The sequence below is a fragment of the Colossoma macropomum genome, unplaced genomic scaffold, assembly GCF_904425465.1.
Source record: "Colossoma macropomum unplaced genomic scaffold, Colossoma_macropomum, whole genome shotgun sequence".
NCBI lineage: Eukaryota > Metazoa > Chordata > Actinopteri > Characiformes > Serrasalmidae > Colossoma > Colossoma macropomum.
Window position 1 is genome coordinate 33,431,210 of NW_023494800.1, and position 27,245 is coordinate 33,458,454.

Below are 27,245 nucleotides of genomic sequence, written 5' to 3' on the forward strand. Positions count from 1 at the left end.
AAGTTTCTCTAGAACAGAGCATTTCACACCGAACCACTTTGAATGACTCTGTTTACATCTTAACCACTTAATTATATGAAACTTTGTGGACTTCCCCTTTAACTTTCGGGATTGACCACACACTGCACCTCCAGCTGCAGTCACGAGGAAGTTCATGCAAGCCACAGCTGTGCACATGTGCAACAAGACAAAATAATCAATACTGAGACAAGTTTTCACCAAAATCATCTGACAACGACAAAGTGGCACACAATGACTGCAAACCAGTGAGGACCAGTTAACGCAATCTCATTAGCATAGTGCTAACCAGCCCCCATTGTCTTCCATTCATTATTAGCGATGCTAGCATTTTTGGTGCCGTACCCTTTAAGGTAGGGCCCTGAAGTGGAGAGCATTAGTCAGCTTTTGAAAGGAAACGAAGGTACACTGCCATTTAGGGTTGAATAACGGGTAGTTAGTGATGAATAGGGAAGCCCCCCCCATCACGCACACTCACTCGTCTATCAAAGACAGTCATTCACAGAGTCACAAGCTGAAACAATACCCTGAACTGCTTTAGAAAACTGCAAAACAAAAGACACACCACTTCTTAGGGTCCATCGGGGTTTTTCCACTTCGGTGCGAGTTTGTATGCATGTGTGTTTCATGCATTATTTCCCAGCAGCTGTGTGTTGGCACATGCATGAGTGTGAGCGATTCTCTAATATGAGTATGTGTTTGTAGGTCTCAGATGCTCCGAGCCCTGTCAGAACGGAGGGACATGTGAGCTCACGGCCAGCGGGCAGACGACCTGCAGGTGAGTTACAGCCAAAAACGGCAAATTCACAGATGAAGGCATGAAATCCACCACGGAAACTAAAAGGGCAAGAACTGGAAATGGCACAGAACCACTTTTTCTTTACTGAAACCAGTACTGAAACCTTAACTACCCATCATATATCTTGTTCGGGCAGAGTTGATCACTGTAATGATCTTCTTACCGGACTTCCTAAGAAAACAATACATCCCTTACAACTCATACCAAATGCAGCAGCACACATCGTAACAAAGACAAAACCGAGAGGTCACATCACTACCGTTTTAAAAGACCTGCACTGGCTGCCTGTATCATTCAGGATAGATTTTAAAGTTCTGCTACTAGTTTTTAAGCCTCTAAAGGACCTTAAAGCACTGCTTACATCACAGAGTGTCTGTCTGTTTGTGTTCCAGCACGAGATCTTAGATCGGCAGATAGTGACCTTCTGCAACAACTGTAAAATACAGAACAGAGAGACTCGTTCAGTTTTTCTGCTTCTAAACTGTGGAGCTCAGTTCACCTTTTATTAGACAGTCAAGCACAGAGCTCACTTTTAAGAAGCATCTAGAAACGAATCTCTTTAACTATTTAATTAAAAATCACGGCTCGTGGTGTTTATCTTTTAATTTGATCTGTTTTTTTTTATATACGATTCTTAATTAATACTTCTTGTGTTACTGTTTAACTTTATCACCTGTCTGTAAAGCACTTTGAGCTGCCACCAGCATGAAAAGTGCTATATCGATAAAAATTAAGCACTTCATTTTAGATTAGAGAATTGGATCATGTTTACATGTATATGTATATATATATATGTATGGTCCAGTTCTGTAATTCTGCAAACATTAATGCAATAAATAGTAACATTAATTTCTTGAAAAAGTTTCCAGATTTTTTTTGGATGTCTACAGGTACCACATAGATTCATTACATGCTATCACCACCAATAGTTCATTGAACATAGTGAAGTATTTGAATAGTCAAACTATTAGATATAGCAATAGAAAACTATTGCTCTCCTTTGAGGAGAGGTTTGGAAATGTTTAAAAAAAAATGGTGACACGCATAAAATCAAATTAGTGTTTTCATGCAGCATCATGCTTATTACAGTTAAATACCTCTTTAAAGGGAATTTTCTGAGGTGTCTAAACTTTTGCACAGTACTGTGTGTGTATATATATATATATATATACTGTATTACATACTGGACACATTATTACATATAGGTGCTTCCATATGTATAATCCACAGGGGGGCATTTTAGATCTGAGAAAGTGTCTGTACATGTGTGTTTGATAAAGTTGTCCAGTGTGGTGGCTCTCTAATTTGAAAGAGTGTCCCCTCTTAGCAACCGGAGTGTGTGTGTGTGTGCGCGTGAACGTGCACGCGCCTGTAGACATTCTCCCAGAGGCGCATTACACCCCCTCTCCCCCTCCTGTGGTCCGTTGCCCCCCCCCACACACTTTCCTGCTGCCTATTCAGCCCATTCAGTCCGACAGCTGGCCTTCTCTCCTATTGTCCTACACTCTCCCTCACACACACACACACACACGCAGGCTAGACACGCTCCCTCACATAGTGACCAGACACGCTCATGCACTTGTTATAAGTGTTTATCTCTCCTGTTTTCCAATCTGCACAGAAACCAAAAGAAATGATCCAGAATAGCATCTCATTAAAGCTAAGAACATTTTCCTTTTTTGTGTAGGTAGAGTTTCGGGGACGAGGGTTAATGATTACACTGACAATATGAACGTATTTGTTGTTTTCTACTTCTTACATTAATCAACTCTATACATTCAGGGAAGCGACTTCCACATTTATATTTCATTATAGACAGAATAGGACATTCATCCGTTTCCCTCTATGTACGATGATCGATCTCAATTCTGACACGTACATTATCCTTATATTCCAAAGCACACATTTATATTGCTAAAGCGTAAAGGTTGTTCAGTCTTCTCTCCTTGTCTTCACACCCTCATAACATCCATCACATCTTCCTCCTTGTTTTTCATTCTCGCTCTCTATCTTGCTCACACACACTCTGCTGCTCTCGTGAGTTTCTCCAATCTCATTACTCCCTCAGCCATCTGCCCTCCGAACAGGACACCATTCAGACGGGGTATGTGTGGTGGGGGAGCAGATTAGGAAGAGAGGAGGAGGGGGGGCGCAAAGATTTGAAAGCAAACAAGTGTGAGAGACTGTTGGCTGCATCCCACATGACCTCTCTCTCTCTCTTTCTCTCTCTCTCCATTTCCATCTCCACCATTCCTCTCACTCTCAGCCTTCCTGTTAAGGCTTAACGATTAATCGTTTTCAGTTCGAGACAGTTGTACGAAAAAGTTTGACATGAAAAGTCTTGATTTTCTGAGAGAAATTAAGTTAATTTTAATACACAACTACTGTTTGTTTGCCGAATGTTTTATTTTTCCCAATATGTTAAATGCGACAAATAAATAGAAATTTTGCACTAAAATTAGCAGAAAAAGCCATATTTGGATGCGTTAACTTACTTTCACTCAGAAAATCAAAATAGCATGTAATTTGACCAGAGTGTCCAGACTTAAAGTTCATCCCTGCCTTCTGTGATTACATTGAAGCACCAGCGATAATCAGTAATCAAACAAACAACAAAATGAGTGAATTCAGAGAGGTCCGTTGATGCCACACAGTGAACCACCCAGTAAATTAGAATAGAACGTGCCTACGCACACACACACATACACACACACACACACACACACACAAACAGGAGTGCGTGTCCTGTTTGATATTCTGCCTGCAAACAGGAAGTGCGAGGATCTTTCAGATCGTTTCCTCTCACTCATCTGAAGTGAAGCCTTTTCTGGACGTACGCAGCTGTGTACGTTTTTCGTGAATAGAAACTGCATAGAAGTTGAATAGAAACTAATACACAGGTGCTGCTCTATTTAGGGAGTGCGAAAGGACAGCATCTCTGGTCATTTTAGCGGAGGTTTCTGACACCCTATTGCACCCCCTGCTGACATAACACTGCTCCAGTGTGTATTAGATAGGAGATCTGGACGGGCTGTGTGTGTGTGTGTGTCAGATTCAGTCAGCCTGTCTGTTTTCTGAAAGGAGAATGTTTCGGAACGTCCTGTGGTCAGGACTGACGTAGAGAACGTCTCACTGTGATTCACATTTCCGTTAGTTGGACCTGTTCTAACAATAGAACACTAGAACGTCTGTCTGTTTCTGATTCTGCACACCGAACACTCAAGTGTATGTAGTGCTGGACTTGATAGCATTCACTATCACTATAATCATCGTCCGTTCTAAAAAACACTGCACACAGGAGCCACTTTCAGCTTTGTTGTTGATGGTCCAGCATCAGGACATCTACTGAAACATCACACCTCCATAAAAAACCATGTTTAACTGTCTGGAAGGCTTGTAAAGTCAGTTCTGCTCCACTTTATCTGTGTTCTTTAAGTCAGTAAGTGAACGTGATGCTTATTGAGGCCTGATAACTTTACATTACATAAAGACTCATAAATGGGAGTGCTCACTGTAACCCCTTAAACTGTTAAGTAACTATTATGAATATTTGCTAAACGTGTAAGGTATGTATGTAAGAGAGTGAGGGACTGGGGTGTGAACGCAGATACAGACCCCTACCTCTCTTGCCTTGTGTATAAGTTATGTATATGTGTGTGGGCCTCAGTGTAACAGATGTCATTGCCCCAGCTGAGGTAAGATGGCACAGGAAGTGGCACAGAGCAGCGCTAAATAGAGTGCTGTTAAAAACATGCTTGAATTTCAGCCATATAATTGTTTATTTTTGTAGATTTCACACCATTATAAGTTACCAGACTGACTTAAATTTAGAGTCAGCGAAACTTATTTATGTATTATTCTATATAAGCCATGCTGCTTTATCTTTATAGCTGCAATGTGAAACAAATAGCTTTTGGTGCACCAATCATGAATTTTTATTGCCAATATAGGCAAAATGAACATTCTAGCATGTTTTCGGTCAGTTGCAACATTATTTGAAATATATAAATGAGAAATCAGCAGCCTGTTTAAATAACATGAATGAGAGGAAAAAGTAGCAAAGCAACACAATAAATCATGCCTGATTATGCCACTACATTTGGGTAGCAGCAGCGTTCAGATTCAGCTCGAGCGCTTACCTGTTATGAAACTACATAGCAGATCAGCCAGAACAAAAGCAATAAATTGGCCAGGTGCCGACTCGTGTTTGTCAGAAAAGTTTTCCCACTGTTTGCGTACTCTTTACTGACTGACTGCAGCCAACGTGAGGGGAAAACTTTGATTTCTCGTTGAACTTTCGCTTTAACTCAGCTGTTTTTTTTCTCACACGCTGTAGTAAAGGCCGCTACTGATTTGTTCACACGCTCAAGCCGAGACTAAAGCTGAGCAGCGCTGTGACTTACTGTTCGGTAGCCGATGTGGAACTGATGTGTAAGTTCTGTGGTTATGAGAGTGGGGAGCCCACGCGCGGACCCCTGGAGTTTGGGGTGTTAAAGAAAGTATACTGTAGGAAGGCCTGGAGACGAGATGAAGGGAAAATGAAAGTTTGTTGTTTGAGTTGACACTCGGGGGCAGGAAGCGCGAGGTGTGAATGCACACACACACAGACCCAGCAGTCTGCCGCAGATGGCAGACCAGCCCCCTGGAAGGCGACAGGCTACAGCCTGCAGTCACAAATGTGGTCAGAGGTCACCACAGCATCTGTTCAGATACACACACACACACACACACACACACAGACAAACCTGTTGCCACGGCGAGCTGCAGATGCCCTACAGACAAAGAGTGACAGCATTAATGCTGGGAGCACACACACACACACACACACACACACAGATGCATACATAACACTCGCATGTATCTGGTGGGTGTTTGTGTTGCTTTGCTGTAGGGATGCACCGATATGGACATTGCAGGCCAATGTCGATATCTGATATTTTTCATGTGCATATCTGCTGATCCTGGTGCCTAATAACACTTATAAAATGTATAAATTGGGTCTGATTTTACTTGGATGAGCTTTATAGAGAAATGTAACGTTTATTTATATTACAAATGGAGTGAAATGAATAGTAACACATTTAAACATTCTGCTTTACATAAAGAAGTCATTTTGAAACATCAGTCAAATCTAAACATCTGTCTGATGCTGACAGTGTTTATGAGCAATAATGTGCCGATGATTATGATATCATGCGTCTCCAGGTTGTTGCTTTATTGGCTGACTTACACACACACACGTATGCATATATATATATATATATATATATATATATATATATATATATATATATATATATATATAAAATAACTTATGAAATAAACAAACATTGCCATATATACAGTTTGTGAGTCTGAGGTACATAAATGAGATGCAGGGTACACACACACACACATACATATACATTGCTAGATAGAAGTTACAGTAAGATCAGATTAGAGTCACAAACATTTACAGACATAAAAACAGAAAAAAGGAGGCGTCATGAAAGATAGAGGGAACGAGCTGGAGAGAAGAGAGAGAGAGAGAGAGAGGATCAGAGGGAGAGGAACAGGAGAGAAAGAGAGAGTGAGTGTGATGGAGCCGAACTGGAAAGGAACAGTGAAGAAACAAAGTGGCGTCCGCATACCGAGAGAAAGAAAGAGAGAGAAAGGGAGGAATAGAGATGGATGGAAAGATGACAGGAGGAGTGTGCTCCCTCTGGGGATCAGCCCCACTGACCTCACGCCACTCGCCATGGCAACAGGGTGCAGAGGAGGGGCTGCTGCACAACTGTCCTCATTAATGCAAACACCTGCTGCAGAAACACACATGCACACACTCACTCACACACACACACGCATACTGTGTTTAATTCCTTATCAGATTGTGTTCATTTACAGGCGATGGATTAAAGCCCTGCAGGAAGCTGTGTGTGAACAGCACTGTTACTGAACTGCAAAAGACGCTGAAAATACAGCTCGGCAAGAAAACTGTGACGCTGTGCTGCGTCTTTTTTTGTTGTTGTTTTTGCTGTGTAACAGAAATGAAACCTAACTTTTGCCTGAAAAAAACAGGTTGTGAGTAAAAAGGTTTTTACTTAATTTATCTCTCTCTCGCTCTCTCTCGCTCTCTCTCGTGCACGCGCTCACAATCACAATCAAGTTCGTTTTCTGCTCTGCTCTGCTCTTGATTTTGGCGGGAAAATCTTCAATGGGCCTGATTGTGTGAGTGTGCGTGAGCATGAGTGCAAGTGAATGGGGTCACTTTGTTGTCTAAATAATTGGATTACACACAGTGCGGCCATTCAGCAGAGAGAGAGAGAGACCGACTGACCGAAATGAAGAGTGAAGAAAGTGAGACAGGAAAATTGTGAAAAAGTGAGAGAGAGAAAGAGAAAAGAGAGGCAAAAGGTAGAAGAGAGAGGGAGCAAGAGAAAATAGGAGAGAGAGTAATAGAGGAAAGAAAGAAACAGGGAGACAAAAAGTGAAAGACGGGGAGAGAGAGAGAGAGAAGAAAGTGAAAAATAGAAAGAAAACAGGACAGGGAAATCCATGAAAAAGAGAGAGAGAAAGAAAAGAGGCCAAAAATGAAAGAGAGAGAGGGAGGGAGATAAAATAGGAAAGAGAGAGAAAAAGGGAACAGAGAGACAGAAGAGGGAGACAAAAAAGTAAAAAGTGAGGAAGCGAGAGAAAAAGGAGAGAGAAAGAGAAGAAAGAGGGAGACAAACAGTGAGACAAAGAAATGAGGGAGAAGAGACAAAAAGTGAAAGAGGGAGCGAGAGAAAATAAAGACAGTAAGGAGAAGGAAGAGCGAAAAAGAGGAGAGACAAAGAGAAGAGGGAGCAAGAAAAAATAGGAGAGAGAAAGATGGTGAGAGAGAAAGAGAAGAGGGAGATAAGTGAAAGAGAGAAGGGGCGAGTAAAAATGGGGGAGAAAAGGAGAGAGAAGAAAGGGAGACAAAAGTGAAAGAGAAATGTAGAGAAAGTGAGAAATATAAGTGAAAGAGAGGGAGCGAGAGAAAATAGGAGAGAAAGAAAGTGGGAAAGAAAATGAGAGATTTTTGAGAAAGTGAAACAGATTGAGAGAAAGAGAAAGAGTGAGAGAGGATTCAAGTTACAGAAGGCAGATCTGGTACCAGGCGTTGATATTTGAGCTGATATCAGCAGTAACTGCTGGACTGGATATTGGATGTAAGAAGGAATATGGGAGAAGCGGTATTTGTTCCATCCCTAATTCAAGCAGACGGAGAAAAATCTAAGAGAAATAAAAGGAGAAAAACCAAAACAGCCGTCGCAGCCGTACTGGAGCCTGTACCTTTCACACAAAGCTAACTGGGGGAGTATAAGCTTCCATCACTTGTTAGCGACATTAGCCTCGTAGCTCCAGCGAACGTCAGTCACCTTGGTACTGTTAAAACTTCTCACATTCACCCTGTCTATATGTTTGTGTCTCCTCTCTTTCAGGTGTCCTGCGGACTTCGCAGGTGCGCAGTGTCAGTTCCCGAACCCGTGCAGTCCGTCCCCGTGCCGTAACGGAGGCGTGTGTAAGCCTCGGACGCAGGGCAACGATGTGGACTTCACATGCGACTGTATGTTGGGCTTCAGCGGACCGCTGTGTCTGACGCCGGTGAACCACGCCTGCATGAGCTCGCCCTGCCGCAATGGAGGATCCTGCTCACTCACAACACTCGCCACCTTCAGCTGCCGCTGCCCACCGGGGTGGTCAGGTACGTACACGTTATATATGTATCATTTTAGGCAGCCAGGCAAATTTAAAGTGTCATAACTGTTTATTTCAGCAGTAAAGTAACTTTTAGCTAGTAAAAATATTGTATAACATTAGAATAAATAACAAATGTAGAATTAATTTCCTAAAATCTAAGAATAGTTTTTTTGGGGTTTTTTTTTGTTTGTTTTTTTGTTGAGTTGGTTGTAGAAAACAGAAGAACACATGTCAGGTTCTATATAGAACCATGAACACTCAAAGAACTCTTTTGATGATTAAAGTGTTCTTTGCGTCATGAACGATCGATGGAGAGTGTTTTGTGGATGGTCCTATATAGAACTTTTTCTTCTATCGTAACAAGCTTGATATCGTAACGATATAAAGAACACTTTTTGGTGCTATATAGAACCCTTTTCAAAAATATTTTATATAGAACCATCTACAGCACATTTTCCATCAATCTGAAAAAGGAAAGAGGCCTTTGATCATGCGAAAAGTTCTTTGAATGTATGTGGTTCCATATAGAACCATGAATACTCAAAGAACTCTTTGCATGACTAAAGTGAGAAGGAACCTTTAAATATTTGTAAATACAGACTCTAAGAGGTTTGTGCATTTTGCAGGCAAGACGTGTCAGCAGGCGGATCCCTGTGCGTCCAACCCTTGTGCTAACGGAGGACAGTGCTCAGCGTTTGACTCCCACTTCATCTGCACCTGCCCTCCGAACTTCCACGGGCAGACGTGTCGGCAGGACGTCAACGAGTGCGCGCTGTCTCCCTCGCCGTGCCGCAACGGCGGAGTGTGTGTAAACGAGGTGGGGTCCTACCGCTGCCACTGCCCACCTGGATTCGCGGGGACACACTGCGAGCGCCTGTTTCACCCCTGCCAGCCCTCACCTTGCACCAATGGGGGGACGTGCGTACAGACCAGCGATACCGGATACACCTGCACCTGTCTGCCAGGTTAGAGATGCAGCATGATACATCAGATTGATGGGGGCGATGCGGCTGCATCAACATTTGAATGTTAGGATTAATTATAATCAACTATAATAATAATTGTGTATGTCCTCATTTTGTCCTCATCAAACCCGGTCACATTTGTTTATTCAGTATAATTTTAGAAATAATTAAATCATCAAAAGTGTAAGTGCAGTTTTTCATCATGTGTTGAATACTTTCCAAAAAAATCGTGACTGAATTAGATCAGTGCTCAACACCCTCACTAACAGTTAAACAGACAGGAGAAGAGTGTGTGGGGAGTTAAAGTGTGTGTGTGTTTGTGTGTGTGAGTGGTTATAGTGTAACAAGCAGCATGTCGCTCTGAAGTGGAATGCAGCTCTTTTAACTTTCAGTTGATGATTAATCTCAATAAGTGATCCTGATTACCAGTGTTAAACATATTTTTCAGCACACACACTCTTTTGATGTGTTCAGGTTAGGAGGTGAATTTTGCTCACACACACTTACACACTCGCACACAGAAAGACAGTTCCCACAGTCTTCTTCTTACAGGCTTATTGATTTACTCACTCCCACTCATTCTCTTTCTCTCTCTCTCTCTCTCTCTCCATCTCTGTCTCTCTCTCAGGGTTTACAGGTCAGGACTGTGAGCACAATATTGATGACTGTGTTCAGCATGCTTGTGAGAACGGTGGCAAGTGTATGGACGGAGTGAACACCTACAACTGCCACTGCGACAAACACTGGACAGGTACAACACACCTACTCAGCACTGCGCAACACTACATAACACTATACAACACTGCACAACACAAGACTATGCAGCGCTATGCAACACTATACAGCACTACACAATACCACACTACACAACTCTTTACTATATAGGACAATACATCACTACATAAGACTGTTCAGAACTGTACAACACTGCAATGCTACAACTGCCACTGTGACATGCACTGGACACAATGAACACAATTTTACGCAGTACTATTCAGTGCTGTACAATGCTACTTAAGATCTATGGCTGTCAAGTAGTGGAAAGGTACAATACACAAATACTACACACTACTAAATAACACCTACAACTACCAATTTGCAAGCACTGACTAATACACTACCATTACGATACAGTACTCAGCACTACACAATGCGGTTCAGCATTACACAAACTATCACTGTGTAAACTGTGCTAACTAAACTGCACACTACTAAACATTGCTATGCAGTACTACACCCTATTGTACAAAACCTACAGCTGCCACACTGTACAGACCTATACAGATACACGTCTATACACAATACTGCACAACAGCTAACTCAGAGCTTTGACCTCTTCACCACAGGCCAGTATTGTACGGAGGATGTGGACGAGTGTGAGCTGTCTCCAAACGCATGTCAGAACGGAGGAACGTGTCACAACACGGTGGGTGGGTTCCACTGTGTGTGTGTGAACGGCTGGACCGGGGACGACTGCAGCGAGAACATTGATGACTGCGCCAGCGCTGCCTGTTACAACGGGGCCACCTGCCATGACCGCGTCGCATCCTTCTACTGCGAGTGTCCACATGGACGCACTGGTGAGTGAGAGGAATGAAAACTTTGCAAATTTGGAGTTTAATAGCTTTTTTGAAAAATATAATACATTGTTATAGACAAAATGGCTTACACCAGCTTGTGGATGCTTTCCAGTGTGTGTCTGATGTAAATGTAAATGCTATACACAGAGGTTTGTTTTTGTTTATTTTTTACTTGTTTACTCGCAGGTCTACTGTGTCACCTTGATGATGCATGTATCAGTAACCCGTGTCAGAAAGGCTCCAACTGTGACACAAACCCAGTTAACGGGAAAGCCATCTGCACCTGCCCTCCCGGATATACCGGCTCGGCCTGCAACCAGGACATCGACGAGTGCTCTCTCGGTAATGACCAATCACAGTACAGTACAGAGGGGGCGGGGCATGGGGATCAGCTTTGATTGGCTAGAGAGGTGCTCACTACATAGTTCCATGTTACCTGAGTTTACAGGTTGTGACATACACTCAGCCAGAGCATTCTCTGTTACCATGACAACATAGCAGAACAAGCTAGATATACATATCGTACACATGATAAATTCAGCAGTAGCCCATGATTATCAGACACATACAACTGGTAATCATGAGACGGTTTGGGACTTTTACGACATAACGAGGAAAATCCGAGCGCACTGTTAATGCAGTTCTCGCCAAGAGAGAAACAGTTTCGTGATTGGCTGACATTGCATGTACCTGTTTCTGATTGTTGTGTTTTCAGGGGCCAATCCGTGTGAGCATGGCGGCCGGTGTCTGAACACCAAAGGCTCGTTTCAGTGCAAGTGTCTCAAAGGTTATGAAGGGCCACGCTGTGAAATGGATGTCAACGAGTGCAAGTCTAACCCATGCCAGAACGATGCCACCTGCCTCGACCAGATTGGTGGATTCCACTGCATCTGTATGCCAGGTTAGGACTGTACCAACTATACTGCATAGGGGTGCTTGATGTTTTAGCTTTGTGGTTTACGTGATCTAATACTGTGTGTGCGTGTGTGTGTGTGTGTTTGTGTAGGGTACGAGGGTGAGTTCTGCCAGATTAACACCGATGACTGCGCATCCCAGCCTTGCCTAAACAATGGCAAATGCATCGACAAGATCAACTCCTTCCACTGCGAGTGTCCAAAAGGTAACAAGCATCAATGGTCACATGCTCGTTATTCCCACAGTTGTGTTCTGTACTTGGAATATCCAGCTTCTAATGGACTGGATAGGGACAACCAGATAGGCTGTTACTATCCTGCTATCCTTTGTACAGAGAGCAGTGGTCAGAGAGGTGAAGGGGAGAACAATGTGCATTGTAGTTAGGTGTGAAAGTGCCTGCTTTTTATTTCCCAGGATTCTCTGGAAGTCTGTGTCAAGTGGATGTTGATGAGTGCGCCAGCACTCCGTGTCAAAACGGAGCCAAGTGCACCGATGGCCCAAACAAATACACCTGCGAGTGCAGAGAAGGTGAGTAATAATAATAATCCCTCTCAAGGTCACGTTACAATGGTGGTACACATGCCATCACCTTAACACACAGAATGAATGCACTTCCCGCCGTGTTCCACTGTTTATCTCTTTATAGCCTTTTCCTTTTCCTGATGTTTGAAATACACAATGCTAAAAATACACTGCTGAGGATCTCCTTTTTCCTTTCTCTGTCTCTCTCTCCTTGCAGGTTTTACCGGCTCTCTGTGTGAGATAGATATAAACGAATGTGCTTCAAACCCGTGTCATTATGGGGTGTGCAAGGATGGCCTGGCTTCGTTTACATGTGCGTGCCGCCCTGGTTACGCCGGCCGGCTGTGTGAGATCAACATTAACGAGTGCTTGAGTAAGCCGTGCCGCAACGGAGGAACTTGCCTGGACCGTGAAAACTCTTACACCTGCGCCTGCCCTAAAGGAACCACAGGTACACAAAAATGTCCATTTCATTATATAAGTCTACCTCTGGTGCTGCCTAGTTAGGCTTCAAACCAGGAGTTACGAACAAGGCCTGTCAGGCACAGAGGAAAACGTGCCATTGCTGACCATAAACAAATAAACTGCAATATATTTTGACTTTTTTTGGAGTTTTTAAACTTACTTGTAATACTAATAGGCAGTAATATGTTCTTATGTAAGGAAACTGAATAGTCTACTTCCAAGCTTTGTACAGTAGTCAGCTAATAATCATGAATTATCATCTTCATCTCACGCAGCCACCATGTTTGTTCATAATGAAAACTGGTGTTTATACCTTTACCCTTAGGTTCAGAATCACTGATTCAAACGCTGAGTTTTGAGGGTGCTTGAGCGCCCCCTTATGGATTTGGGAGAGATAACATTGAAATATATAGCCTACTTCCTTCTTTGCAGCTTGAAAAAGAATTCAAATCTATTAAATATTTATAAAGTTTGAATTTATATTCTAAGCCCACACGTACACACACAGAAATACACACATGCACAAACATACACTGGTGTTGATTCCCTTAAAGCCAGAGCTACCCAAAGTGTTGCCCATGGGCCAACTTCAGGCATTTGATTTGTCCCACCAGAGAGTCACCCTCAACCCAAGTCCTCAGCCAATCAAAGAACAAACATCGTTTTATACTGTAACCTATTAGTCTTATTTTCCTTTAAACTTCATAATTGTATTGAAGTACCTTAGAAACAAAATACAGTATACTACACTATATACATTATAAAACATGCTTAAATGTATATGCATTAGTAATAATGTAGGATATAACAAGTTTTGACAGACATAACAGCTGATGTATCATGAAAAACACATTGTTATTTCTCTAATAAAGGTGGAATTACCCATAATATAACACAGTACATGTCACTCCCAACAATGTATATCGGGGGGAAAAAAGAATTCTTGGAAGTCTGTAACACATTTTGGAAGGAAACCCTTCATTGTGTATTGTTTTGTCTTTTTGGCCTTGTCCCACCACAAAGATTGCAATACGAAAAGTTTAGGCACCCCTGCTCTAAACTGTGTCTGCATCTGCAGGTCGAAACTGTGAGATCAACGTGGACGACTGTAAGAGTAAACCATGCGATTTCGGCAAGTGCATCGACAAAATCAACGGCTACGAGTGCCTGTGCGATCCTGGATATACAGGTAAGAATATGCAGCGTTTATTTGTGTGTGGGTAACAGGTGGCGAGCGAGACGCACTGCTTCGGGTGTCGGGTAACAGACAGGAGGACAGAGACGCCCTTTTCTAAATGGGACACTCAGGTGTGCTTGGCACTGATGCTTTTTTAAATATGCGCTCGTCACTGGATACTGTATCTCAGCACACGTGAGAAACTTTTGTTTGAATGAAGAGTGAGTACGAACGAGGGACGTATTCTGTGTGTTTGTGAGAGAGAGAAAGAGAGAGAGAGAAAGAGAGAGAGAGAGTTGCATAAAGGGCCATTGTTGGAGCAGGAGCAGGCAGTTAGATGACCCGGTCTGTCTGTGGAGGAGGGTGAGTGCGAGGGGGGTAATTGTTGTTCGGTCGTGTGTGAAATATGGCCCTCTCCTTTGTGTGTGTGTAAACGGCCCTCTGTGGACCCCTCCGCCCCCACTGAAGAGTGTGTGAGAGAAAGAGAGGGAGAAAGAATGAAAGAGAGGAAAAGAAAGGAAGGGTGGGGGATGCTGTGCTCTTTGTCATTCACAAAGTTTAGGGCCCCTCCCTCCCCAGCTGTTCAACATCCTTAAAGCACACGCACAAAGACCTTCGACCGATACATATACAGTGCTGTGAGTAAGTTTTAGGCACCTGAGAAATGTGTTTCTATATTTAAAAAGCTGTTTATCGGGGCATTAAGCACTTATTTGCTCAAAAATACATTGTATGTGACTTTATGTGTGTCAGTGTCTTTGTGGAAAGCCAGTAATGTTTGTAGTTATGATCCAGTAGCTGGCTTGGCTAATCAATCCTTCGTTATCAATCCTTCGTCAAATCTATGTGCAGAAGAACCAGTCTTTGTTCTTCTAACTAGCTCACCTTCTTGATTCCATCTTATTATTAAACTATTGAAATTAAATTGATCAGACTTTTGCTGCAATGCAGTAACATGTATGTGCTGCTTAGAGAGATTTCATATGACCTTTCCTTCTTTGTCAGTTCAAATAAATGCTAACATTGAAGGATAATAAAATAAACAGCAATGCTACAACTGTAAGACGTGAAAGACAAAATAATACATAGGATGGTGTAAAACAATCTAAAAAGGAATTACACTAAACTAATACACCTCTCTGTCTCTCTCAGGTGTTATGTGTAACATAAACATCGACGACTGCGCTCTGAACCCATGCCATAATGGTGGTACGTGTGTGGACGGAGTCAACTCCTTCACCTGTCACTGCCCCGACGGCTTCCACGACCCCACCTGCCTCTCTCAGAGAAACGAGTGCTCCAGCAACCCATGTATCCACGGCAACTGCCAGGACCAGGCCAACAGGTGGGTCTCAGACAAAATCTGCAGAGATTATCAAGAAAATGTTGAAAAGTCCTCATTAAACCCATCAGACCAGCTGCTCGGCGCTTTGGCTGAGAGATGCAGTTCTTTTTTCTGTGAAACCAGAGAGACTGAGTGAACTAGCAAGCTCCAGTGGCAACATGGATCATTTCCTTCTTTTACGAAAGGGACCTGCTGCCTGCTTTGTGTTTGATTTGTATTTATCAGTTTTCTTTGTTAGTGAAGTTTCGTCTGTTTGCTGTTTTGTCGGCCAATCGGAGAACAGTTTTCAGCTTATAGGATGAAGTTTTTTCTTTTCTTCTTCTAGGATACACATAACTTGCTCTTGTTACTTGGATACAGTTTTGCTGATATGCTCTCGTCCTCTCTCCCTGCAGTTATCTGTGCGTGTGTGAGCCTGGCTGGACGGGCCGTAACTGCGACCTGAACGTCAACGAGTGTTTGTCCAACCCATGTGTGAACGGAGGAACCTGCAGGGATATGACCAATGGCTACATCTGCAGCTGCAGACCAGGATTCACCGGTCAGTGTTGATGTCAACGTGGAACTATTTTTATGCATTTTCAGAACAAAAATGTCCTGACTTTATTGGAAAACTAAGATTATCTGTATGGTTAGGTACAAATACACTTGGCCAAGCCCAAAATATAATGGTTTTAGCCTGGTCAGAGATTTAAACCCTCTAGAGAATATTTTTTTTCTCATATTAAGCTCAAACTAGCTCAGCAATGTTTTTGAAGCCGTCAGTGCTGAGTGGAAAAATACTGACTCTTCTTTCTGTAAAAGGTTGTCTGCAAATGTACAAACTTCCAGATTTAAAGAAATCAGATGGAAAATTTTTCCCATATAAAGTTACTTTATGTGTTTAATGATTTCTTGTTAAGGCCATCAAAACCTTACTGTTCTGTTATTTAGGGCTTAACCCATTTTTATGGCCCAGGAGCAAACTGTAGAAAAGTTTTGGCAACTAAGGAAATTGTTTAAAAATGCAAAAACACTGTCATTAGAATAAATGTAAATTTAAAATGTAAAATGTGCAATGAAAAGAAACAAGAACTTCTTGTTTTTAAAAATGTATTTGATATCCTCTGTGCTAGTTACAAGAACACAGGTTTGGTTCCAGATTTTTTGTTGATGTAAATTAAAGAAGCGTTAATTATCCAAATTATGCATTGGGTGATGATTACAAATAACACTGGGCTGCCACACTGAGAGGTTTGGAAATGGTTAAACAACCACTTTGACATAAAATCGCTGCTTGTTGTAATAGTGGTGTTTGAAATTATTCTAATAGTTGTGGTTTTCTGAGCCAGATAAATGGCTTTTTAAATGATCAACTTTTGAATTTCTGGGGTACCTAAAACATTTGCTCAGTGCTGTGTATATATAGGCGTCTTATATGTACATGTCATATGTACTAATATATAATATGAGGTGCATTAATTTGACAACGAAAGTACCAGCAGAAATGGACCAAAATTACTTTGAACATTTTCTTTCTAAAATTACTTTCTGTGAGACGTGACGGTGTTGATATGCAGGATGTATGTATCATCCAGCGTCCTGAAAATCGTCTAAAAACATGGATGTTTGTTGGTTTTTCTAACCTGTTTATTTGTTTTCTGTACTGTGTGTTGTAGGTCCTAATTGCCAGACTAACATCAATGAATGTGCTTCCAACCCCTGCCTGAACCAGGGCACCTGTATTGATGATGTTGCAGGATACAAATGCAACTGCTTACTGCCTTACTCCGGTACAAACACCTGCACTCATCCTCTCAGTCTCTCTCTCTCTCTCTCTCTCTCTCTCTCTCTCTCTCTCTCTCTCTCTCTCTCTCTCTCTCTCACATCACTCTTCACGCTGCCATGCCTGGCATTGTTTGGCATTTGAAAGAATGTGCGTGTCTGAAACTCCTTCATGGTGCTTTGTGTCAGAGTGGGAACTCAAATGGCTCCATTTCCTGTTTGCCTACTTCCTATTTCCTGTTGGAAGGAAAAAAAGTCACAATTGTGGGAAACGACGGACAGCGGCCTGGTGCGCCTGACCGCTTTGGAAACTGATAAGAAAATGCTGCTGAATGTTGCACAACAAAAGTGGCAAAATAACTGAGATAGCAAAAGATGGTTGACCCTGACGACCTCTGTGTGTGTGTGTGTGTTTGTGTGTGTGTGTGTGTGTGTGTGTGTGTGTGTGTGTGTGTGAAGGAGAAAGTATGTGTGTGTTTGTTTTGCTTTGCGTGTGGTGTGTTCGACATCCTAACTTTCTCCTTTGTTTGTTTGTTTGTTTGTTTGTTTGTTTGGTTGGTGTGCGTATCTCAGGAGAGTTGTGTGAGACCGTGTTAGCTCCATGCTCCGCTCGTCCGTGTAAGAATGGAGGTGTGTGCCGCGAGTCTGAAGACTACCAAAGCTTCTCCTGTGCCTGCCCGGCTGGCTGGCAAGGTAAGTGTGCTTATAAGTGTTGAATATATTGTAAATATTTGTAACACATGCATAATTGTACACACACACTCACACACACTTACAAACACATACACATACATATAAACATAAAGACCTCTGTATACTTTGTGCTGAAACTACCTCCGCAAGCTTAGAAGCCTGCACATTCTCTGCGGTTTTGTTTTGGCTGTTGCATTTGCAGTGACCAGTCACAAAGTAGTGTGTTAAACCTTAACCTCCACATGATATCTGTAGTTGTTTTTCCTCCACAATTACACCATATTGTTTGCTGAAGCCAGGCAACTGATGTTTCCGCAAGAAGTGTACCAAGGCCTTAAGAAGCCAGTTTGAGTGGATCAGGGAAACTTTCACTGTGCCAGTCTAAAGTATCAGATATTTTACTTTTTGCTGTTTGCTGTTTTTGCTATTTTTTGCTTCAAGAAAGTTACTGAACTAAGAATTTTATGAATCATTCCTCTCTGCAGGTCAGACCTGTGAGGTGGACATTAACGAGTGTGTGAAGTCTCCGTGCCTTAATGGTGGAGTGTGTGTGAACTCAGTGGGTGGATTCCAGTGCCACTGCAACCCCGGATTCACCGGAGATCTGTGTGAGACCGACATTGACGACTGCACTCCGAGTAAGAGACGCACCCACACACATACGCAAAAGTGTACTCCACCAAACCCTGTTTAAGAAACATTCACTCACATATGCCGACACATATAGAGAAATATATACAAGTGTCCATCATCAGCTGTAACCCAGAGTAAGACACAGACATGCACACACAACCTCTTTAACTGCTAATTAATGTAACCTTGACAGTTTTTGAACGGTTTAGATTCCAGAATGCATTAAAACACCACTTTCATGATTTTTTTTTTTCTTCATTTGGAGGCTGCACTTGTAACATAAAAGAAATGTCACTTCTGTGATTAATAGCATCTTTATTAGAGAAATAAAAATGTGTATTTTGACAAAATACATTATACCTCAGCTGATTCTTTTTGAAACCCAGCCTTTGGAATTCTTAATTTATCCGCACTTATTTCACTCTAAGATCGGTCTTTTCAGTATTTAGCATATGCCCAGACATCACTTTCAAATCGAATAATTTGTAGACATGATGTCGTTTGCTATAAAACTGAAAAAAAAAATTCTCTCAGACCCATGTAGTAACGGTGGAGTGTGTGTGGACCGCGTGAACGGCTTCACGTGCGTGTGCATTGCTGGGTTCCGGGGCGAGCGGTGTGCTGAGGACATTGATGAGTGTTGTGAGCGCCCCCTGTCGCAACGGAGGGAACTGCACAGACTGTGTGAACAGCTACACCTGCAGCTGCCCTGCCGGTTTCAGCGGCATCAACTGTGAGATCAACACACCGGACTGCACTGAGAGGTATGAGACCCTCGTACTTATCGCTCATTTCTCTTTAGTAATCTCTCCCTAGCTCCACCTTGCGGATGTACAGTTAGAGACTAGCCCATTTGTTCATGTACAGTGTGTGTTGTCCTTTAGTCCTTCAGTTTCTCAGTACAGAGTCGCTCTTGGCTGGATATTTTTACATGCTGAACAGTCCGTTCTCAACCTAGCAGTGTCACAGACGTGTATAAAAAACACCGCCGTGTCTGACACCAGCACCACACGCACACTGTCATTGTCACTGCTGTGCTGAGAATGGAGCACCAGCCAAATAATATCTGGTCAACAGCCGTCTGTAATAGTACACCTATACAGTGGGTCTACATAGTACGTGGCTCTCATAAATACGTATGTATCCATTACTCTTGCAGTTCTAACCTGTGTCTGTTCTGCCTTTTAGCTCCTGCTTTAATGGTGGAACGTGTGTGGATGGGATAAACTCGTTCTCATGCTTGTGTTTGCCGGGCTTCACGGGGAGTTACTGCCAGCACGACGTCAACGAGTGCGACTCGCGGCCTTGTCTTAATGGGGGCACCTGCCAGGACGGCTTCGGCACCTTCAAGTGCACCTGTCCCCATGGTTACACCGGCGCCAACTGCCAGGTGCAAATTAGCTTGAAAAAATTATGAATTGGATTTGAATTCTTTACTGAGAAAACGCAAAGAAAAATGGACCAACAGAAGTGCGGTATAACATTCCTAGCCCAACACCTGTGTTATTTACTTTATATAGCTGTTTTATGGACGCGTCCATCGGACAGGGTGACTTTAAAAATGCTTGTATTTGAACTGTGAGTGGTTACAATGTGTAGAGGTCTTTGTTTGGTATTAAACCTGTGTGTCCCTGTTTGTGTCCGTGTGTAGAGCCTGGTACGGTGGTGTGATTCCTCTCCCTGTAAGAATGGAGGCTCCTGTTGGCAGCAGGGCTCCTCCTTCACCTGCCAGTGCGCCAGCGGCTGGACCGGACTCTACTGTGACGTGCCCAGTGTCAGCTGTGAGGTTGCTGCCCAGCAGCAAGGTAACACACAGTGTTATGTTTGTACAGTACAGTATTAAGTAATATATACACAGTGTATATATTCTGTTTGTTTATTTAAGTGGAGTGGTTGGGCACAAATGCCTAAATATAGGGATCTGTGTTCTTAACACTATGGTTGTCTAATGTGCACACTCTCTTTTCTCAGGTGTATCAGTGGGTGCTCTGTGCCGTAACGGTGGTCAGTGTGTGGATGTGGGCAGCACACACCTGTGCAGGTGTCAGGCAGGCTACACGGGCAGTTACTGTCAGGAGCAGGTAGATGAGTGTGTACCAAACCCATGCCACAATGGAGCCACCTGCACTGACTACCTGGGAGGATACACCTGTGAGGTATGAAAACCTAATTTGATTTTTACTGAAGCACCTGATTACATGGAGTCGAAGTAATTTATAATGAGTATTTCTCGTCCTCACTTCCTCTCTCTCTGTCTGGCAGTGTGTTGCGGGTTATCATGGTGTGAACTGCAGCAAGGAGATAAACGAGTGCGTGTCTCAGCCATGCCAGAATGGTGGCACCTGCATAGACCTCGTCAACTCCTACAAGTGCTCCTGTCCTCGAGGAACGCAAGGTGAGAACACGGACAGCTTCTCACGAGTTACTTGTTGATAAGTGAATATGAAGGAACTCATTAATGTGTAAATGAGAATTATATACATATATAGACTTGTCTACACATGTAATTCCCTCTGTGCAGGTGTTCACTGTGAGATAAACGTGGACGACTGCTCTCCGGATGCTGATCCAGTGACCGGTGAGCCACGGTGCTTTAACGGTGGCCGCTGTGTTGACCGCATCGGCGGTTACGGGTGTGTGTGTCTACCGGGTTTCGTGGGAGAAAGGTGTGAGGGAGACGTTAATGAGTGTCTGTCTGACCCCTGTGACCCCAACGGATCATACAACTGCGTTCAGCTGGTCAACAGCTACCGCTGTGAATGCCGTACAGGATACACAGGTACTTACATGCACGTATGTATACATACACACACCCCTGGGTCTATGTATTTAGCACGTTTAAGCCCGCTGGCAGCTGAATTTGCCAGGGTGTATTCCCGTTTCCCTTTTTTAAAAATCTAGTCAGTTTTCAATAATTCAGACACCTTTTTTAAAGATTCATACATGAAACTGTATGGAAGGGTTTTACAGATTTAGGGACAATCAATGCTGTTTCAGGGGTAGTATATCAATGAGTCAAGATCACAGTTTAGGCATTGGGTTAAATCCACCCCTCATACGTTCTGTTCATCAGGAAAGTGAACGAGGGTCCAAAAAACGTGTACAGTGTTAAGAGATCTAGAGCTATGTAAATAAAACATATAGTAATAAAAAAGAATGGCCATTATTTTAAGTAGTGCTATTACCGTCGCCGTTTGTCAGCACCAGCAAGTAGGGATATATATATATATATATATATATATATATATATATAATGCTATAATATAAAATGCTCCACTCAGTCTCAATAATGTAGAGCTACAGCGCCATCTGCTGGGCAAAAAAAACGATCTTGTTGCTGTGTCAGTGTGTACAATTGAACGTTAGCTCTAATAATGCATAGTGTAACCATATGTGTGTGTTTGCAGGTCAGCGCTGTGACACTGTGTTTGATGGCTGTAAGGACAAACCCTGCAAAAATGGGGGAACCTGTGCTGTTGCCAGCAACACCAAACATGGATACATCTGCAAATGCCCACCTGTAAGTGCACAAACTGTAAATGAACACAAATGTACACCTATACCTCAGTCTGCCCTCACGTCTGACCCCTCTCTCTCTGTGTGTTCTCCTGCAGGGCTTTTCTGGCTCGTCCTGTGAGTACAACTCTCACTCTTGCGGCTCCCTGCGGTGCCGTAACGGTGCCACCTGTGTCTCGGGTCACCTGAGCCCGCGCTGCCTGTGCCCACCGGGCTTCAGCGGACACGAGTGTCAGAACCGCCTCGACTCGCCCTGCCTGTCCAGCCCCTGCTATAATGGGGGCACCTGCCAGTCCATCGCTGATGCTCCCTTCTTCCGTTGCCTCTGTCCACCCAACTTCAACGGCCTGCTCTGTCACATACTGGATTACTCCTTCAACGGTGGGCAGGGCAAGGATATTGCCCCGCCACCGGAGCTGGAGATACACTGTGAGGTAGGCCTGAGCAATCACAGTACTGTCAAGGCATCAAGGCTTTTGCATGATCCAATAAACGTAATCATTTTGGTCAACATAATACATGCCGATCTTCAATGCCAAATCATTTATTCACCCATATCTCTATGTTGCAGTTGTAATTGCAGTGTGGTGCCTGATTGTACTTGGTATTTATGGTCCACATCATGCTGTCTTACCCGTAGGTGGCGCAGTGCGAGGGCAGGGGAGGTAATGCCATCTGTGACTCTCAGTGTAATAACCACGCGTGCGGTTGGGACGGTGGAGACTGCTCTCTGAACTTTGACGACCCGTGGCAGAACTGTAGCGCCGCCCTGCAGTGCTGGAGGTACTTCAACGACGGCAAGTGTGACGAGCAGTGTGCCAACGCAGGCTGCCTCTATGACGGATTCGACTGCCAGAGACTGGAGGGCCAGTGCAAGTGAGTCTCATGGAGCTTGGCAGGGCCAAAAAATGTTATCACTATATTTTATCAATCATCATAATTGTTGTATTGTTGCTGACAAATCCAGCTCTCCTTTACATTTTGTGAACATTTCATGATGGTTGTATAAATAGAAATAGTTCAGAAGTACTATAAAATCTCGTTATATTAACTTATATTACTAGTTACAACATTTTGCTGCCTTCTGTAAATGTTGGAGATGAAAAATCATGAAAACGAAATTGTGTTAGGGCACCACACATTTCCCAATGCTCAGTTTAAGTCTTGAGTAGTATTTTGAACCCTGAAAAAAACAAAAGGCCCATTATATAATCTAATATACAGGAATAGCTATATAACTATATATGAAAAATATGAAAATAATTTTGTATATATTCAGAATATATACGCAATTATATATAGCTGTCACACTGGTTTGTGCTGTAACGAGTGTCAGAAGTTAATCTCTCTCTCTCTGTCTCTCTTTCTCTCCAGTCCCCTGTATGATCAGTACTGTAAGGACCACTACTCTGACGGTCACTGTGATCAGGGCTGTAATAACGTGGAGTGTGAGTGGGACGGTTTAGACTGTGCAGAGGACGTCCCCCAAAAGCTGGCAGTGGGCAGTTTGGTGCTGGTAGTCCACATTCCACCGGATGAGCTCCGAAACCGCTCGTCCTCGTTCCTGAGGGAGCTCAGTGGACTTCTCCACACCAACGTGGTGTTCCGGCGCGACGCTAATGGAGAGCCACTGATCTTCCCGTACTACGGCAACGAGCACGAGCTGAGCAAGCACAAACGCTCGGGCCATGACTGGAGCGACCCGGCCCAGCTGCTGCAGCGCGCCAGGAGAAGCATCACTGCTATCATACACACACGACTACGGCGAGAACTGGACCATATGGAGATTAAGGGGTGAGTAACAGTGAACTTGACCAACAAGGTGCAAGAATGAGAGCATGCATGACTGAGAGATAGATAACTCTAACCCCAGAAAAAAGCTTTGTGTATTGTTTGTTTGTTTGTTTGTTTGTTTGTTTATATTATCTTTATTCTGATACGGTGTAAATAGTAGGCACTTTTTATTAAGTATATTTTTTAATCTAATTTTGGATCATAGCAAAATAATTTGGTCAAACTGTGTTTAGCAATAAATCATAATCAAATCCTGAGGTCAGAGATTTACACACCTGTGTGGTAGACGTACAAAGTTTCTTTATAGGTTATTGTGTTCTGTGTGCAGAGTCTGTACTGGAAATAATCAACATATTATAATTTTGTTAATGTGTTTCTGTGCGGTGTGTTAACTTAACCCTGTTGTGTGTTGCAGCTCCATCGTGTATCTGGAGATCGATAACCGACAGTGTTTCCAGCAATCAGACGAGTGTTTCCAGAGTGCTACAGATGTGGCGGCCTTCCTCGGAGCGCTGGCTTCCAGCGGCAATCTCAACGTTCCCTACATCATAGAAGCAGTTACCAGTGAGTACATACGCACGCGCACACACACACACACACACACACAGACAGCTGGGTCTGTGCTAGGGTCTGTACAGTCATATGGAAAATTTTGAACACTCCTGTGTTTTGTTGATTTGAATATGTTAGCACAGCCTCTACAGGGAAAAAATATACTGGGGAAAATATAAAACATAAAATACAAAATGTGCACATATCACATTTTATGTTTTATATTTTTTCCGTTATATTAAAATTAGCAAATAAACTGTGCATTAAGATGTGTCGAAGTGTTCTGTTGAAGATGTGTTAACTAATTATCACTTACATAACTTGCACATTAGGCTAGCTATAAATAATAATAATAATAATAGTTTCTGAAAATAACAATAAATCATTTAACGTATGCCTTAGTTTAAGGGGTAAATGATTTGAACACTGATTATTGATTTCGAACATGTCTATGTTAAATCAACATACACTGACATTCTCTCTCTCTCTCTCTCTCGCTCTCGCGCTCTCTCTCTCTCTCTCTCTCTCTCTCTCCATAGGTGAGAATGAGGCTCCGAGTCGGGGGGAGATGTACCCCATGTTTCTGGCCCTGCTGGTCCTGGCTGTGCTGGTGCTGGTTGCTGTGGGAGTAGTGTTGTCACGGAAACGTAAGCGAGAGCACGGCCAGCTGTGGTTTCCCGAGGGATTCAAAGTGACTGAAACCAAAAAGAAGCGCAGAGAGCCGGTGGGAGAGGACTCTGTCGGACTCAAGTGAGTGTTTGTGTGTGTGAGAGAGAAAGTGTGTAAGGGTGTGTGAGTGTTTGTGTGTGTGAGAGAGAAAGTGTGTAAGGGTGTGTGAGTGTTTGTGTGTGTGGTGTGTGTGTTCTAGACACTTCCAGTTTCGTTATAAAGCATGAATGTGGATACTGCTAATGATGGAAAATACACAGATTAAACCAAAGGCCTTTGAAGGCCACCAGCAGTATTTTTATTTACTGGCTTCTCTGTAGATTGGATCTCTGTAGACTGTGTTGTATATTGAACGACGACTGAGTACTGAACGCCTTAAGAGATTGTGTGCATTACTGATTATTAAATATTGATTATTGACAATTGATTTGTGCTTACTGAAGGCCTCTGAAGAACTCCGACAGCTCTCTGATGGACGAGCAACTGAGTGAATGGGCAGAGGAAGACCACGGCAAACGCTTTAGGGTAAGAGTTAGTGTGTGTGATTGTGTATGTAAGTGGCATTGAGCTTATATATGTTTATGTCTTTGTGTAATATGTGTCACAAGTGATCCCGTGTGTGTGCTTATGGTAATAATGTATGTGTATGTGCAGTTTGAGGAGCAGTCCATGCTGGATATCGGTGGTCAGTTGGATCCTCGTCAGTGGACTCAGCAGCACCTGGATGCTGCTGACCTGCGTCTGAACTCTATTGCCCCGACTCCACCACAGGGCGATATAGACACTGACTGTATGGATGTGAATGTCCGAGGACCTGGTGAGTCACAAAACATATATGTATATGTCTGTATATGAAATGAATCAAAACAAAAACCATTCTTTCTGCCTTCTTTTGAGGGATCCTTCCTGAGGTGACTGATGTGAATTTACAGTAATTTAATAATAATCTCTTTCTCTCCTTCAGACGGCCTCACTCCTCTGATGATCGCCTCCTGCAGTGGTGGTGGTTTAGAGACAGCTAATGGTGAAGATGAGGACGATGACCCTTCGGCCGCTGTAATCACAGACTTTATCTGCCACGGAGCGAATCTTCATAACCAGACAGATCGGACAGGTGAGACGGCGCTGCACCTGGCCGCGCGCTATGCCCGCTCAGACGCAGCCAAACGCCTGCTGGAGTCCAGCGCAGACGCCAACGTCCAGGACAACATGGGCCGCACTCCGCTACACGCCGCTGTAGCTGCAGACGCACAGGGAGTGTTCCAGGTACAGTTCCACCAATTAACAAAGTACTTTTAGTCTTGAACATATGATATCAGTTCTCATTTCCGTTCGCAGTCTAATTCCCGGTCTTGTTCTATTTAAAACACAAGTACAAACAAGTACCAAGCATACAACTACATAGCTCACACTGGGCAGCTGTAACTGCGAGTTGGTAACTGAACTATTATTAAAGCGTATGAACTCTTTCTCCAGATCCTGATCCGTAACCGTGCAACAGATTTAGACGCTCGTATGAATGATGGAACGACCCCACTGATCCTCGCCACACGATTGGCTGTGGAGGGCATAGTGGAGGAGCTCATCAACTGCCACGCTGACATCAACGCCGTCGATGACTCCGGTATGACCACACACACACACACACAACGTTATATATACACAAACACAGAAACATGCTTTCCTTCTATTCCTTTTGAGTAGGAAAAATATTTTTAAAGTAAAAATGATCACATTGGTTATTAGAGTAAGGCCGTATAAAAGACTGTCCAGATTCTCCTGTAGTTATCTTTCATGAATAGCACCAATCAGTAGGTTAGAAATCCTTCAATTTTATATACATCTTTAATGTTCTTAAATAGTGGTTAATCTCTCTCTCTCTGTTTCCCCCTCTTATTCTAGGTAAGTCTGCTCTCCACTGGGCTGCTGCTGTCAACAATGTGGACGCTACTGTTGTGCTTCTCAAGAACGGAGCCAACAAGGACCTGCAGAACAACAAGGTGTGTATGCTGTGTGTGTGTTTGTGTGTTTGTGTGTGTGTGTGTGTGTGTGTGTGTGTGTGTGTGTGTGTGTATGTGCATGTGAACTAGTGATGTGAAACATGAGTGCTTGTCTTCTGTAGGGTTATCAAGAT

At 43.2% G+C, this 27,245-nt stretch overlaps 1 protein-coding gene across 1 annotated transcript in view; it reads left to right on the top strand.

Moving 5' to 3' along the window:
• Window positions 1-27,245, top strand: part of notch1a (notch receptor 1a) — a 31,761-nt gene that overhangs the window by 3,193 nt on the left and 1,323 nt on the right. Inside the window, 34 exon segments of the mRNA XM_036588233.1 lie at window positions 724-796; window positions 8,263-8,525; window positions 9,148-9,486; window positions 10,115-10,237; window positions 10,833-11,066; window positions 11,253-11,408; window positions 11,782-11,967; window positions 12,073-12,186; window positions 12,396-12,509; window positions 12,721-12,954; window positions 14,047-14,157; window positions 15,298-15,490; window positions 15,886-16,031; window positions 17,149-17,262; window positions 17,828-17,947; window positions 18,433-18,585; window positions 19,115-19,221; window positions 19,223-19,344; window positions 19,769-19,970; window positions 20,232-20,385; window positions 20,552-20,736; window positions 20,843-20,975; window positions 21,102-21,359; window positions 21,988-22,100; window positions 22,195-22,530; window positions 22,737-22,972; window positions 23,471-23,890; window positions 24,306-24,454; window positions 24,982-25,192; window positions 25,555-25,636; window positions 25,766-25,928; window positions 26,076-26,377; window positions 26,588-26,735; window positions 27,014-27,111. Coding sequence (XP_036444126.1) covers window positions 724-796; window positions 8,263-8,525; window positions 9,148-9,486; window positions 10,115-10,237; window positions 10,833-11,066; window positions 11,253-11,408; window positions 11,782-11,967; window positions 12,073-12,186; window positions 12,396-12,509; window positions 12,721-12,954; window positions 14,047-14,157; window positions 15,298-15,490; window positions 15,886-16,031; window positions 17,149-17,262; window positions 17,828-17,947; window positions 18,433-18,585; window positions 19,115-19,221; window positions 19,223-19,344; window positions 19,769-19,970; window positions 20,232-20,385; window positions 20,552-20,736; window positions 20,843-20,975; window positions 21,102-21,359; window positions 21,988-22,100; window positions 22,195-22,530; window positions 22,737-22,972; window positions 23,471-23,890; window positions 24,306-24,454; window positions 24,982-25,192; window positions 25,555-25,636; window positions 25,766-25,928; window positions 26,076-26,377; window positions 26,588-26,735; window positions 27,014-27,111 — 6,092 coding nt within the window.